At 35.6% G+C, this 17,190-nt stretch overlaps 1 protein-coding gene across 2 annotated transcripts in view; it reads left to right on the top strand.

Annotated features, from left to right (window-relative positions):
- The window catches only part of Sema3a (semaphorin 3A), a 201,761-nt gene that overhangs the window by 113,497 nt on the left and 71,074 nt on the right, over window positions 1–17,190 (top strand). For both annotated transcript variants that reach the window (XM_028776066.1, XM_028776067.1), the window contains 2 exons: window positions 7,650–7,743; window positions 16,418–16,537. In XM_028776066.1, the coding sequence (XP_028631899.1) occupies window positions 7,650–7,743; window positions 16,418–16,537 (214 nt within the window). The remainder of the gene's footprint in view (window positions 1–7,649; window positions 7,744–16,417; window positions 16,538–17,190) is intronic.

The following is a 17,190-nucleotide window of genomic DNA, read 5'->3' on the forward strand; positions in this document are numbered from 1 at the left end:
AGTTGCACCCTGTTAAGAAAAGTAAGTTCCGGATGAATTTGATCCCAAAAGGAACTTCTTTGTCAAGGCGCAGTATGCCACAATACTTCCTGTGATATCTTATTGCATTCATTCTTAACTAGTCCACAGATTTTTCCCTTTCTAATCATTGCCTGTTTGCAGTTGCTAATTAAGAAATGCACAAAGAAAGCTAATAAAACATGGTTGCAAAAAACCAATAAAGAATTCTCTTAAGAAGTGACTTCTAAAATTAATCTTTAAGGAATGTCCTGATGGGGCTGGCAACAGATTTGTAAGGGAGGAAGGAGAGGTTTTCAGAGAGATCACAGAATCATGACAGAGTAAGGGAAGACTGTGAAATCAAATTATCTTTGAAGTATGATATATTCTGTGAGAAGCTAGAAGAGAGGAAAAGGAAAGTGAAGAAGCTCAAGAAATATGCATTCTTTTAGAATTTTATGAAGTACATTTTTTTTACAAAGTATTTTATAAATTCCCAATACAATGTGAACTCTTCCTCATGTAAGCAGGTTTTTTATTTGCCTTCCATTTTTTTTATACATCACTCATGTTTTAATCATTAAATAAAATAACTTAAATTACAACATTATTGCCAAAATTTATTACTTAGACAAGATTGAGATTTAAGAAATTTATTGCCATGATGTCACCAATGGTTTCTAATTTATAAGACTTTGGAGTAGACATTAGCATGGTTATTATTTCCTCTAATGCCTTACCTCACCAGTCTAGTAACATTCAGGAAATCCAAAAGACAAAGGGGAAAGAGTAGTCTTGAAAGCTAAAAATAGTCGTTGAAAACTGATGCAATCGCGTAATAAAATATGGCACAATAACTTACATGATGTCTGTGTAGCGCCTGCTAAAGCCATTAGAGTCCATTCAGTCAATTCACATGTTGCTAAAACTGAGTAAGTGTTTCAGCGTAAGTAAACTGAAGCAGCTATGGACTTTTCTTATGCTCACAGGCTTTGGGATCTCTGGTCAATATTTGCATATGTGATATATTTAACATTCCTATAAAGAAGAAAATCATTGGTCATCAACCAGATTTCTAAAGGTCATTTGAATTAAGCCCAACCATGAACTATGTAATATATTGTATATACATAGGAAATTAATACACAATTGTATTGTGACAGAGTTTTCACAATGATTAAATATTATATATTTTATAGGTCTTTCTCATTAGAAAATGGAAACAGCAATATCAAAGTTATCCCACATCTAGATAGAATACTTACATATTTAAAGAATTACTTTATTTTTTAATTAATTGCGTGTATGTGTCAGTTTGTGAGAAAATGTATAAATGTAAGTGGGTGTTGGTGCCCAGAGAAATCAGATTATCTGTAGCTGGAGTTGTAGGTGGGCTGCTTGATATGGAAACTGGGAATGGAACTTGGGTTCTTCGCAAGAGCAATGTGTGTCACTAACCATTTAGCTCTCTTTCCAGCTAAAGAGGGATGAATTTTAATGAGAATTTAAAAAAATTAAAATATTGATATTTTGAATATAGTCTTCCACTCTTCCAATTCTTTTAAAATCCTTCCCCTACTCCCTACCCACTAACTTCATGGGGTTTTTTTGTCCTTTAAAAAAAACAGAAAGAAAGAATATGTGCAGACACACAAAAACACACACACCCACACACACTAAAAACTGACATACAATCTATTTGTATTGCCAATTACTCTTGTACATGAACCAGGCCCTGAGAATTCTTGATATATCCAATGTCGCTCCATTGAAGAAAGCTGATTTTCCCTCTCCCAGAATCTATCACTTGCAAGTAGCTTCTTGGATAGGGATGAACTTTGTACCCACTTCTGCTTCTCTGTGCTGTAATTTTGTCTGGCTTGAAGTTGTGCAGGTCTTGATTGTGCTGTCACAGTCTCTTTGAGTCCTTAAATACAACTGCCCTCTTGTATCTGGAAAGCAGTCTTTCCAATGTAGTCCACCACCTTTGGCTCATACAATCTCTACCTCTTCTTCAGCACAGATCTCTGAGCCTTGAGGAGAAGACTATGATAAAGACAACTCATTGAGGGCAGAATGCTCCAAAGACCCTCATTGTCTTTGAATTGTCCAGTTATGAGTCTTTTTGTGAAGTATAATCTATTGCAAATGAAGCTTCTCTGATGAGGGTTTAGGTATGTACTGATCTATGGTATGACAATATGACATTAGGAATCATTACTATGCTGAGTTAACAGAATAACATTAACAGATTTGTCCTGGGATCCATGAACTGTCTAGTCTCGGGCACATAGTCTTATTAGGAATATTGGTATGGATTCCATAACATAAAGCAGGCCTTAAATCCAATGGAAAAGTACATGACATTTGTGCTATCATGGTAACAGAGGGTATATCTTACAAATGGTCATTATTATACCTTGAAGAGCTCCTAATTGAATGAGATTAATGATTTTTTTCCCTTCTGGTAATACTCATAGTGTCTCACAGCACAATGAATCTATTGAAAAGGATCAAAGCTTCTACTTGAGCACTAACTAGATCTCTTCAAGTTTGATGTCATATGTAAGTGGTTTATTTAGCAATAGGGTCATACTGTCATGTTGCGGAGGGAACTGATAGCATTGGCAGTAACCTATGAAATTTGGGACAGTGTCTAACAGACCTCTTTATCCAATGACTTAATAAGTCATAACACATTCGTAGTCCTGGGGAATTCTATTTGATAGCATATGACGACTAGTTGGGGCATTGTCTCCTCCATTATAGAGAAACTATTTAAATTAAAATTTCTTTCTTTCTTTCTTTCTTTCTTTCTTTCTTTCTTTCTTTCTTTTTCTTTCTTTCTTTCTTTCTTTCTTTCCTTGTATGTGTTTCTCTCTCTCTCTCTGTATGTGTTTGTGTGTCTGTCTCTGTGTGTGTTTGTGTGTGTGTGTAAGTGTGTATTTTTGGATGCTTCAGTAGCATTAGGTTCCCATATGGCTTTACAAAAGGCCTTTCTTATTAGGTAACCCTTCCCATATTCTCTCTCTGTCCTGACCTTCCACCTTCCACACCCATGTAATCCTCCTATTCTGATCCCCCTTTATCCCTTCATAATCCTGCATTTTCTTCCTTAGAAGAATCCTCCCATGGCCAGATCTCTTACTAGCTCCCTAAACCCTGTGGTTCTGGCCATTTTGCATTCTGTTTCTGGATTCCTTCATTCATTATTGTTTCTACCGTCATCAAGTTACATCAAGTTACAGAGAAAATTTCATGATGTCCTTTCTCTTAAAAGCTGAATTCTATTCCGTTATTTAAATGAGCCACATTTTCATTATCCATTCATCAATTGATGGCATCTAAGATGTTTCCAATTTCTTGCTATTATTAGTAGAACAGTAATGAACATGGTCTAAAGGAAAATCTAGTGTCCTTTGGGGATATCTCCAAAATCTTGTATAGCTTTTGAGGAATCTCCACATGAATTTCTATAGTGGACTTTATGAGTTTGACTTTCACCAGCAGTATATGAGTGTTTCCCTTTCCCCATATAATCTCTAACATCTGCTACCATTTGATTTGTTAATTTTGGCAATTATTACTAGGGGAAGATAAAATCTCAAAGTGGTTTTAATTTGCAATTACCAGAAAGCAAAAGATTTAAAAAATACTTCTCATTCATTTATATTTTAATTTATTTCATTTATTTGCAATCCAGCCATTGCCCCTCCCCCCAGTTCCCTTTCCCACAATTCCTCATTCCATTCCTTCTCTCCCCTGTATCCAAGAGGATGCTCCCCCACCAGTAGGTGTCCCCACCCCCTCCCTAGGGTCTCAAATCTCTGGAGGATTAGGTGCATTTTCTCCCACTAAAGCCAGACCAGGCAATCCTTTGGTGTATATGTGTCAGGAGCCTCAGACCAGCTCTGGTATGAAGCCTGGTGAGTGAATCAGTACCTGGGAGCTCCCAGGGATCCAGGTAAGTTGAGACTGCTCGTCTTCCTATGGGGTCGCCCTCCTCTTCAGCTTCTTCAGTCCTTCCCTAATTCAGTCACAGGGCTCCCTTCTTCAGTCCAATGGTTGGGTGTAAGCATCTGTGTGTGTCTCAGTCAGCTGTTGATTGGGCCTCTCAGAGGACAGCTGTGCTAAGCTCCTGTCTGTAAGCAGCACACCATAGCATCAGTAATAGTGTCAAGCCTTGTCCACCCATTAGGTGGTTCCCAAGTTGGGCCCCAGTCACTGGACCACCTTTCCCTCACTCATTTCTCCATTTTTGCCCCTGCAGTTCTTTTAGACAGGAACACTTCTGTGTCAGAAATTTTGACTGTGGGTTAATAACACCATCCCTCCTCTTGAGGCCCTGTCTATCTACTACTGGAGGTCTACTAACTGTTTATTTTTATACCCCATTTTTTACATTGGGTTATTTGCTTTCTTTGTGGTCAGTGTATTTAATTATTTGTATGATATAAGTGCTTACTCTCAGTCAAATGTATAATTATAAAGATTAATTGGTAAAGAAATTGTGAATGTTAGAGGAATGATGAGTATTTTTGAAGGTATCTTACTTGTGAACATATTTGCCCCATAACATAAGAAATTTTGATAGCCATGAAACATGATTGTTTTATTATAGTAAAAAAGGAACATATTTTAGGATAGATTATAATATATTATATAGCTTCACAATACGTTTTTAAATTAAAACTGAGATTTTTCTTATTCTGTTGTGATGGGGAATCTGAGTTTTAAAAGAGCTTAGGGTCTTGCCTGAGGTCCAAAGCTAGCAAAGGACAGAGCCAGGAATAACAGCCATTTTGTTCAATTTCAGCATCTTTGGACCCATTTCCATATGTAATGGGTATGAACTTTATAATACAAGTGTGTGTATGCAAGTAACTTTATATACTGCTCTCTACAGCCTGTAGATATATATTCCATGACCACATCTCACTGGACTGGAAAGAAACTGCATGTGTTTGCAACACTATAGAATTCTATAAGAAGAGAGATTTAGTAGGAGATGTTCAGACATTTCAATAACAGTTATACTTAAAGGATTGGTATTTTATCAGCAAGAGGAGTGATTAACTTAATATTTATATGTGAAGTTAATGGAAAAGAAAGCGTGCTCTGAGCATATTATTGGCTACCATGACCAAGGGTCATTTTTTTTTCACTTAAACTATGACTGACATGCTGAACCTCTGTTCCTTCAGAGCCTAACCTTTTACTTTGTAAATCAAATACTACATGACATTGGAAGTCCAGCTTATCTAAGTTGACATTGTTTGATTAACTTGGACACACGATCTTAGACATTATGTCTTTCATACTTTGGAAAACTATCGGAGAAGATAATAAAAGGTCGATGAGTAAAAGAAGCAATAGTATTTATATTATTCTTTCTGTGACTACTTTCAGTGTTTCTTCCAACTTTCAATAAATATTCATACTTAGCGATTGCAATAGTATTTCATTTGATTTGTGCACTTATAGACTCAAGCATAAATATACCCTCCCAAATGTACATTTTTGTTTTCTATTTTAATAAAATACATGAAATCAATCTATTACTTATAAGTTTTTATGTATCTTAGTGTAAGTTAATGATTTTTATGTTGTATTTTTGGTATTGAAGTACCATAAAATAAGGTTTGATCTTTGGTGATTTATTCAATCATAATTGAGTAGTAATATGTTAGTTTTTCATATCACATTAAAAATTTTACAATATGAGTAGCAACTTATTTTAAATATGCATATTCATTGAGTGATCATGTGAATAGCATTAAAAGGAAAATAACCTGCTATTTATTTTTCCATGTTAAAATTCTTTATATAAATTTAATAGTAACTTTCCTGGTAATACTATAAGGTTAAATATTTACATTAAAATTGAGATTTTAGACAAGAGGTTCAGAGTTATGGTATGGTCACATGAAATCTGAGTCTGATTATTTGCCAAGCTGGGCTTGGTGCCTAGATTACCAACATTCCCGCTATAACTGCAAGATTCTAAGAAAACCCATAAATTATTACACAGTAGGAATTTCAGAACAAAGCTAAAGCACCATCCTTGCTAGCAGACAGCAGATACTGAATCAGTGAAAAGAAAGATGAAGACAAGTAATTCATGATCACTATTGCAGAGCTGCAGAGTGCCTTAGTTTCCTTCCTTTTACACTTTTCTCTGCAATTCAAAATGGGTTCTAAGAGTTCTAACTTGAAACTCTGCCATTAGTTCCATCAGAAATAGTGTTAAAGTGATCCTTGCTGACCATAAAACGAACCATTTGCCATTGTAAGTCAGAAGATACTTTTATGTGATTAGTAGAAAAATTGCCAAGACCACTATTTTATTTTAGTCTATGGACATGTTAATGCACTACTGGAAAAAGCATACATACTGGAAAAAGCATGCATATTCTGAACTAATTAATACCCAGGTCACCTGTGTATGTACAATGCCAAAAATACTCCTGAGTTTACTCACCTGTCACAATATATATTGAGACAGAGGGTTCTTAGCCGTGAGTCTAAAACCTACTTCTAAGGGATTTTGTTGTCATGCCTCCCTGTAATACATAAGTTACCCAGCACCATGTGCATACTTCTGTGCAGTTAAAAGTTTATTCTTGTGTCTGGGTACTCAATCTCCCCAAAAGAGATGACCTGCCCCACAGGAAGAACAACAATATCAACCAGCCAGACCTCCCCCCCACCCAGAGCCCCCAGGGACTAAACCACCAACCAAAGAGTATATATGGGGGGACCAATGGCTCCAGCTGCATATGTAGCAGAGAATTACCTTATCTGGCATCAATGGGAGGGGAGGCCCTTGTTCCTGTGGAGGCTTGATGAAGATGACCCAGTGTAGGAGAATGATAGGGCAGTGAGGTGGGAGGGGGTAGGTGGGTGGGTTCATAGGGACAGGGGTGATGGAGGAGGGGATAGAGGTTTAACTGGGAAGGGGGATAATATATGAAATGTAAATAAAATAACCAATAAAAAAGTATGTTCACTGTTCTCTTGATGCCAGCCCTCAGGCAAACTCTGTGAAAAGTAGAGTGGCTCCCTTGAAAGAGACAAGGATGGTTTCATGTCCCTTGCTAGTTAATTAAGTGTCAGAAGTTTACAGGAGAAGCATACACATTGCATGGAGAAGAGAGTAGGGAAATTGCTCTGGCTAAATAATTTTTAATGGATTGCATATACCAAAAATCAGATAGAAATTGTCTAGAATATAATCTGTTATTTTCTTCTATATGATAAAGAAAATGAGTTGCTTCATGTACATCTAAATTTTGTTTCTCCAAAAGCCATTTGCATATGACATACATGTACTTGGCACACACAAAACATTAAAAAACCATCCTAGTCCTACAATAACAAATCCTGCTCATAGCCCTTCATTTGTATCCTTTTAGTTGTAGCATGCTCACAGATTAAAAAAAAAATTCATCAAACTAAGTAGCTATTTGGCTAGTATGCTAGGATCAGCTCTTTCAGTCCATTTAATTTATTTTGTCATCTCTAAAGTTTACACAAATTTATGTACTCCATGCTGGACGTGAATACTCAACTTCTCTGTGATTTACTGACATGTTTAAAAACGCTTCTTTTATAAATGAATACAATATTTCTTTTGTTTTTCTTTTCAGGACAACATCTTTAGACTGCAGGACTCACATTTTGAAAATGGTCGTGGGAAGAGTCCTTATGACCCCAAACTACTGACTGCCTCTCTTCTTATAGGTATGTAACCACCAATTGCTTAAATAGTGAATCTGTTATAACTAATAACAGGGTGCCCTATTATTTTAACCTGCCAAGATTTTCAATCATATTTGTTAATAATGTCAGGAGGAGGACATCACCTGTGATGTTCACAAATATATTTTTAAAAAGCAAAAATAAATCACAAATTGTCGACTGGTGTTTGCCCTACTCAAACTCAATCATACTCAGGAAAGCAGTTTAACTGTACCTTTAGAATAATTGGTTGAAGCATTGTACTTCCTTGGTCGAAGTTTAATTTTTTGTTTTTAAGAATGTTTTTGTTTTCATTTCATGAAAAACTAGAGTAAAAATTTTGAGATATAGTCAGGAAAGAACAGCATTCAGTGTATCATGAACGTTGCACTTCAAGACACTACTGTTTCAACATTTGGACAGCTTCGTCCACATGATGAAGCCAAGGGGTAGGCTAGTTGGAAGAGACTTCCTTATGGTATTTTCTTTGACTCACTGGAGTATCTTGTCATAGTGTGACCCTAAGGGAAATACTCTGTCATATGTTCTCTGGCTTTAGTGTCATCTTTGCCTAAACACTAACATAATGGTGTAGGTGACTTCATTTTTCCTTTATGTTTATCATCTCTTCTCTGGTTTTTCCTCTGCTGCAGAGGACTGGAGAACAATTAACAGTGCAAAGGTTAAAGGGGGAGAAGAAGTCGGAGTGTTAGTGTGCACTGAAAGGTGAAGACCTTTTAGACAGACTTTTAAATATCTGAAAACTGGGCTTAACTAAATGCAAGCTTAAAGAAAGGAATCTTGTGGTGTATTCCTCCTCACCCGGCCTCCATCCTCCCTTCTTCCCTTTTAAGACTTTCCACTCTTCCCGCCTTTTTTTTAGTTTTGAACAACGATCTTCCACACATTATATTTTTGTACTTCTTATATTTACATAAAATGTAAAGATTAAAAAATAATAAATGTTTTCAAACATCAAAGTTGAATTGAATTTTTAAAGTAAGTTAGTGCTTAGCTTGTTTCTTGTAAGTCTAGAAGGCTTTTCAATTCTTTTGTAATTAAAAAATGCTTTGTATACTCACAGAAATAAAACTCTATAGTTATATAAGCAACTGCTTTAACCACAGAGATACATGTCCACTATTGTCCAGTGTTTACCACTAATCTTTGCTCCCTTTAGAATAAAACATTGCAATATAAATTATCTCTTTTATAGCCTTTCAGTCTAAAGAATTCTAACCCATTTGATCCTTTTATGAAGCATTTAAAAAACTTTTTAAACCTGAAGAAAAGCTGCATACTTAGCAAATTTATAACTTCCCTGTTCATGGGTAACCTAATGTGTACATGTGGACACCTTCCTCATGCGTACATGCTGAAATTCAAAAGTTGTCTTAAACAATGAGGAGGAATCTTACCTTGTTCTAACTTGTAATCTGAATTTATTTAAATTGCACACTAAAAATGAGAAATATTATTCAAAAAGCAGTCTGTAAAAATGTGCCTAATGCTGTGTTAGCTTGTGGTATGCTTCTCAGAAGGGATTTGCTTATTTATTTTATTATTCCAGTGAGAAAGGATGATGACAGTTGGCATTACATAGCTGCTATGGTATGCAACCACACAAAGTCTACAAAGAAAGTGAAACTCCAAAGTTTGGTTTTATATTAGGGTTCCTTTGAAAAAGATGTATAGGTTGCTGAAAAGGAAAAGAGAGAGAAGTTCAGCAAGGCGATATGTGGCTGAGAAAGAACAATAGACCTTTCAGAAATGCATGGTTTCCATGAGCGTCCAGACCTAAGAGACCCACTACTGCAAAATGTGGCCAGAAACTTTCAGAGTAATGAAGTAATTATTCATAAAACAAAATAAATTAATTTCTGAATCAGTTATAAAAACAACAGGAAGGAATGACTATGGCCCCTTCCATATTTGGTAAAATCCCTTAGAATCAATGACATATTTAAAATGATTGAATATTTATTTATCAATTTTGTGTGTTGGGGATACCAGTGAAGCAACACCATAGATTGTATGTGGAGTCAGAGGACAAGTTTTGGGAGTTGTGTGTTGTGAGGATTGACCTGAGGTAGATAGACTGGTGGCTAGTGGCTTTATCTACTGGTCCATCATCCCCTCCCATGCAATGCCATTTTAATTCAAGAGCTATAACATTTTTACTGTGGCTGTTTGTTTTAGGTGTGTATTACAAATACTCCTTCTCAGAGTACATAAAATTCTCTTTATTGACTCTTTAGGTATTTTCTGCTATATTGCTTTGATATGACTTTTAGTTTTAACATGACTCATTAATTTTATGGGTCTTCTAAATACAAATATTTCTTCGCTAACCAAACTTTTGAATCTAGAGTACTAAGCACTCTGAAATGTAAAGGAAGTACTTTACATATCAGAAGGTAGCCATGAGGAAGTTCTACTTTCTCACATAATGAGTACTCCTCCTCTGTTAAGCACATAAAAGAGAAAGTATAAGGCCACTTCTTTCTCCAAATCTAGGTTTCACTCAAAACATCTTTGTATTTATCTTAGCAGAAGATATTATACTGTGCAGATGGTATTTATTACTTACAATGGCAGTATGAAGCTGTTCAACCAATAGAAAATGTTAAAAGTCAATGGACACTTAAAAATGCAGTTTATACAAACTACCAAAGTTTAGTAACCTCTGCAAAATGTCATGGGTTTTTAAATGTTGGCTACAGACAACTAGATTTTTTTCCCTTGACAAAGACTACCAAAAAATGCCAAAGTCCAATTACATGATCTAAAAATTTAAGTCATCTTAATAAAGTTAATTTTTCAAACTTTTAAAATAATGGATGTATGGCAGAATTTATTTTTAAAATATCTCTTAGTTCCTCCACCTGCAAGTATTTTTTTTGACTTTGTTTAAAATATCCTTATTAAAGATAGCATTTGTTCCCCTGCTCAGTATAAATACCAGGTGTGAACAGAGCACAGGAATAAAATCTAGTACTTTCCATACTAATTAAATAGTAACTCCCATTTTTCATGCTATGAAGGAATAGCTAACTTGAGAGCAGTTGTGATTTCTCAGTGAAATCTCTCCCAGACAATGCAGAACTAATAATTTAGAAATATTCCATCAGGAAGGGGTACTGCTTTAAGTTGGAACTCTGCCTTGCCTCAAGAAAGAACATAATTTGGCATTAAAATACTCTCTCAGTGGGGATTAGAACCAAAAAGGTACTCCCTACCGTGATTAGATATAGTTGAGTACATTATTTGAACCTCTCTGCCCTCAGTTCTCTGCTATATAAAACAGTATGCTTGGCTAATTCCATAGCTTCTTGAGATAGTTAAATACTGCGGTATAACAGAGTGCAGCCACTTGAGTATTTGTGCATTTCTGAAGGCATGTGAAGTAGGACCAGACAAAACTAGTAGTAATAGTTGTCCATGAAGAAGCCAGGAAGCAGGGTTGGTGTCTTATAAGTTTTATGTTTTAAAAATGTGCCATGTGAACACATCATCACAGAAAACTATCAGCTCTAAAAGAACAACGTATAGAGCAAATCTGGAGTACAAGTGTTGCTATCTAGACAGTGGTCAACAAGGAGGTAAGGTACCGAATTTTCCTTGTGTGATACTGCTACACCCTGGGTCTCATTCCTGTAATACGGGTTGGGAGTAGAAAAGGAGAGAGATAAACTTTTTTTCTTCTTCTGTTTCTTATTACCCACTCCTCTGTGAGTAGAATTTGCTCAAGGTGTTAACAACATAATAGCCTGGTCTTTTCGTTTCTTTGATACTCGTACACATTCATGTCACCCTCCTCACCAGTGCCAGAAAGGCTGCAATTTCATCAGGGAATTTATTTTTCCTTCTTCAGTTTCACCTCACCACGCCCTTCTTAGGAATTGTAATCCAAGACATTAGCTGATCTAAGCCACATTGTTACTTCATGTTGAGCTGTTAACAGCGCCTCTAGTACTGCACGTGAAGCTTTGTTTTTAATACGAGCTTCTCAGGGAAGTCAGCTGTGGTAGATGTGGAGGTCACAGACCTGTTTTCATTCATCCCAGTAAATTATGCTTCCTTTAGACACAGTTTTAAAAGGTCACCACTAAGACAGAATGGACATGTACTCAAATAGTCCTCATGGTATTTGGAGCCTTTTGGATAGTTTAGTTGTATCTGTCAGCGCGGTGTATCATAGTCTGATGTACTGTTTTTGAGCCATCAACCTTTCCATATGTATTTCTTTGCACAGACACTTTACATTCTTGTTGGTTAGACAGTGTCCAATCCCTGAGTATATTATTCTACCATCAACATAACAAAACTGGACACATTCCATCTTTTCTTTCATTAGTGGCTTATTGTACAGAGAGAGTTCAAGGGTGCATATCAACAGTAATATCACTCAAAACATAAATATATATATATATATAAATATGAAGATATATAAATATATCTTCATATTTTCAATAGCATGGATCGAAAATGTGTATTAACACTATCATCAAGAATATTCAACATGTAATTTGATTACTTCATAAATGACCTAGAAATGGCAAAACTTCAGTTTTGTATCACTGTTATATTATCTGTTCACAAACATAAGCTGCTGGGCATTATATAAACTCAAAACTACCTAGATCATTTTAAAAATCCACAGACTATGGCACAACTGCAGTACATGCTGGAAATGTCGAAAAATGTATTAACTGGCATAGACAAGGGTTGGTATTATATGTCTGCTTAGCATCAACCAGAAAAAGTAAGAATAGGGCATTTTGCCACTGAGACTATCAGCCAAAATAACAATGTTGTTATATCTTCTATGTAACCTTCACCTATAATAAGAATCCTCATAGAAATCTCAGCAGGGAATTGTATCTAAGGCTAAAAGCACAAAACAGCTATTGACCATGAATGAATCTGAAGAGATCGTGCACTGAAGTACCTCACAATTATCTGAAGTGATCTATCCCCCAAAACTTATTCTCTGGCAAAAAGTAATATTTGGGTGAAAGGTGATTTTCCATGGCTATAGGCAAGTGATTCCTAAACCTCAACCACTCATTTGTTCAAAATTCAATTTTTAAATTTAGTCATCTTCTTAGTAAAAACATTGAGTTCTTCTGCTTTGTCCAAACGATCTTCCTTCCTCTTGGGAAAATCGGAAGAATATTAGTTTCTCCTCCTCACTCTTTTTCCGATGCTGAGTTTTTTCATCCTTGTATAACAGTGAACACAAGAAGTAAGCCTATAACCCAGCTAGCATGAGAAAGATCCAAGCACCTTCCTACCACCAAAGAAATTTGTTGCAATTTGTAATTGTGTATTTATTAATTAGGAGGAGCTTATTTTTAATTAGGAGGAGCTGGACAAACGAGTGATCAGAATGTAGTACAACCAGTTTATGCTTATTCCTGACTAGCTTACAAATAAATGAGACTCAGACTATAGTTATTTTATTTGGCTTTGACGTTTATGGAGGTAATCCCTAATCTACTTTTCAAACTACTGGCATGGCTATCTCCTCAGAGGTGTTCCCCAAATACTTGATGTTTCCTGTGACCATGTGCTCATGGTACATCTTCCCTCAAAACCTCTTCTCTCAAAGCCTCTTCTCTTTTCTCTCCCTGTGGTCTCTTCTCCACAATCAAACATGTAACTCAACATCCAGCTCTCTCAAATCCCTCCAATAATTGGCTATAGCCATTTAAAACCAATAGTTTTAAATGTAGGAAAAAGGTTTGTACAACAGAAGCTTATAAATGTGAGACTTCCCTTGTGGACCTAGACAGAATTTAGCATTGTAATGCAAAGCAAGCAGTCAGACCTCTATTATCATGGCATTAGATTTTTTCCCATGTGTGATGCAGGATCCTGTTGGGTGTGATTAGCTGATGTTGCTCAGTTCCTCGTCTTGCAGTTTTATTTTTACAACATAACAACCGCAAATGACAAAAAAAAAAAAACATGCTTTGGAAATTTCAAGAAAAGAGAGCACAAGAAGCCCACTCATAGGGTTTGTAGCAGGACCACAACTCCCACAACTCCAGCTTATCATATGCAATTTTAACCACCGACTTTTTGTCCTCACTGATGACAAGAATATTGTAATTTATATCTACTGATAGCTTGTTAAGGTTTATGGTATTGATTTTCATGAAAATATTAAAATGCTTAAATATAGATAAGTTATAAGGAAGTATAAGCATTCAAGTTCCAAAAAGCCTTTAAAAATGAATGAGTACCTTCTTTATAGTGATAGGGTTTGTCTGGCACAATAGCACTCTATCATAATTTATGAGAATAAGTCATATATACACTTAACATTTAATTAAGTAGGAAAGTACAAGGTATTTTGGAATTCCGAAGATACCATACATAGGGTTATTTGTGAGTACTTTTAATAGTATTATTAGTTTAATTAGTAGATTGTAACAAATTACTGTCTAATCAACAATTTGTTTACTTTGAGTCACAGCCATCTATACAAAATAGTCAATTTTAAAGTTCATTAAAAAAATAAAACAAGAAAGACAGTTTTAAAGAGATTTTTTTCCCTCCACTTATTCTTCAATGTTTTTGAGACTCTTCAAAGTCCATAAAACAATTTAGAAAGCTAAACATACACATTTAATCACAGGAATCTTAAGGCAGAAGCAAATAGATCTCTGACTTTGAGTCCAGTCTGGTCAGCAGGAGTTCTAGGCCAGCCAGGGGTTCATAGTGAATCCTTGTCTCAAACAAACAAACAAACAAACAAACAAAAAACATATAACACAGAAAAGTTCAGGAAGGCAAAGTTCCACTGATGAAGCTGATTTGGTTAGATCCCTGAGAATATCTGTTTTGTTGCAAAGCATTTATGAGTGAAAACTGGATATATAAGTAAAGAATAACATGTAAATAATGATATTAGTTAAATATCCCCAAAGTATTTATTCCTGAGGACTGACAGATAATTTTTTATTTATCCAATAAAGAAGTGTATGGAGAATGATAAACATTTAACTTGTTTCTCTATGATCTCTTTAATTTGTGACTATTTTCAAGTTAACTATTATGAGAATATTAGCCCATCCTAATAATCAAAAAATATTATTAATGTCCTTTCAATGATTGTTATTTGTAGAAACATATTTTACCACTTTAGTTATTTTGCTTTATAAATGCAATGATTCATTTGAGGTAGTTTGGCAATTACATGTTATCTAGAAGAGTGACTATGAGATGCTTTCTGTCTCAGTGACAGAAAACATAAATTTGGGAAACTTCACTTCATTCAAAGGTCTATGTCTTACCATGGTAGCCTTAGAATTAAGCAGGGGCCTGGATTTGAACCTTCACCCTGGCTCCCTAACCATTAAGCCAAAAACCTTGGCCTTCCTGAACTGTAAAACAGGGGCAATATTATTTTTCTCTCTGGGATGTTGACAGAACTGAATGAGATCATTTGGAGACATCCAGGCAGAGGTGGCTGCCTGGAAAGCACAGAATGGTCCTCAGCTAATGGAACTTTTCTGTCTTTTCCTCCTGTTCCCATCTGGGCTTTGTGTTTTTAACTCCTGGTAATGACTCTTCTGGTATTAAACTGTGGCTGAGAGTCCATGATGTTTCTGTAGTAAAACTTCAAAAGGAATACAATCTTCAACTCACTAAGTTATATCTGGGATTTAGAATGGCTTACTCTCCAAAAGCTTTGTTAAATCTGAAGGCCCATTGAGGATTTAGGTTTGGACTTTACAATGCCTTATACCAGTTTGAAATGTGTTCTATACTAGATGTATTAAAAAATATAAAGGAAGCGTGGGAGGTAGCGGGGTGGATAAAGTAATAGCAAGTCAAGTGGGAAACCAGATTATGGGTTCCCCAGAGCCCACAGGAAAATCTACTCAGGACTGCAAAGTCCACCTGTAGCCTCAACACACAATGAGCAGAGTCAGGAAGAACTCAGGGAAGCCAAATAGCTAAGTCTTTTAGAACTGGTAAATTCTAGGTTCTGGAAACTCCTCTGTAAGGACGAAGTGAAAAGGAATGGAAAACATCATCTGAGATCAACTTTTGGCCTCCACGCACTTACAGAAATGAGCACCTATCCACAGGGAAACACACACACACACACACACACACACACACACACACACACACACCAGTGCACCAGTGTAAAAATTAAATTTAAAAAAGTCAAGAAAAAATTTCAAGAAAAATGTTACTTGTTACAAATAAAATATTCTGAATCAGTTCTACTGGAAAATAGTACACTAAACATTTAATTACCATTAAAATAAGTTATACAATGGCATTTTCAGATATTTCACCCTGCAAATATGATTATTTGAGCCATAAGAGGCTCACCAATGCAACAGCAAAGTATTCAATGAATATAATTTTTAACCTCTTGCATTTTGTAAGTTCATCAATGATAAAGATACAAAAATTTTATGTTTAGCTATGTTCACTGAATCAGATTTTATTCTTATTTCCTGAATGACTAGCACAGGAATGTTCATTTTATATAGATACCTTCTTTCAGGACACAAGGAAGAAATACAAATAGTTTTGCATAATGACAGAAATAGCATTTGTAGTAACATGAAAATTATATTATTGCTGCTTTGCTTTTCTTGCCTCCCTTCAATTAATATGTGCTTGGTTTTCCTTTGTCACAACACAGATGGTGAGTTGTACTCTGGAACTGCTGCAGATTTCATGGGAAGAGACTTTGCTATCTTCAGAACGTTGGGGCACCATCACCCCATCAGGACTGAGCAGCATGACTCCCGGTGGCTCAATGGTAGGTTGTATGTGTGAGAACACAGGCACAGGACATGTCACCTATTGTCACCAAAAAAATTTCCTTTTACGGAACACAGAGTAACTCTAGATTTAGTTGACTGTTAAGATAATGGTGATGACATCACGACTGTGGGTGTGAGAAAATGGGGGAAAGAGAAAAGAAGATTAAAAACTGAGGAAGTGCCAGATATGAAGTTTCTCAGTAGTCAACTATAGAAGGAAAGGAACTGGCCTGAGTCTAAGGAAGGGAGGCAATGGAAAAAAGATACTGTCACAACCTATCTCAGGGATAGTGTTTGTTTTCCTCCTTGTGTTTGGTCATTGCTTTGAGAGCCTTATTCTAAGGCTTATCATATTTTCTTTTTTTTTAAAAAAAATGTTTATTCCTGCTAAGTACATTACATTTTAGTGCTTTTAAATTTCAAATGACTCTTAGATCTCTCAAAAAAAACCCAAAATAAAAAAGCAAACAAAAACTATCTTATTTTAATGGCAAGCAAATGAAGACCTACATCTACCCATACAGATCTGCAATGAGATCTCAGTTTCCCCTGTGTCAAGCACTGCTAGTTTAACTGCTTGAGGAAAGATTTTTTTTTAAATAACTCTCACTTTTTCTTAGTATTTAAGTTATTTTAGCATTGTATAAAA

This window comes from Grammomys surdaster, unplaced genomic scaffold (assembly GCF_004785775.1).
Source record: "Grammomys surdaster isolate TR1022 unplaced genomic scaffold, NIH_TR_1.0 264, whole genome shotgun sequence".
Classification (NCBI taxonomy): domain Eukaryota; kingdom Metazoa; phylum Chordata; class Mammalia; order Rodentia; family Muridae; genus Grammomys; species Grammomys surdaster.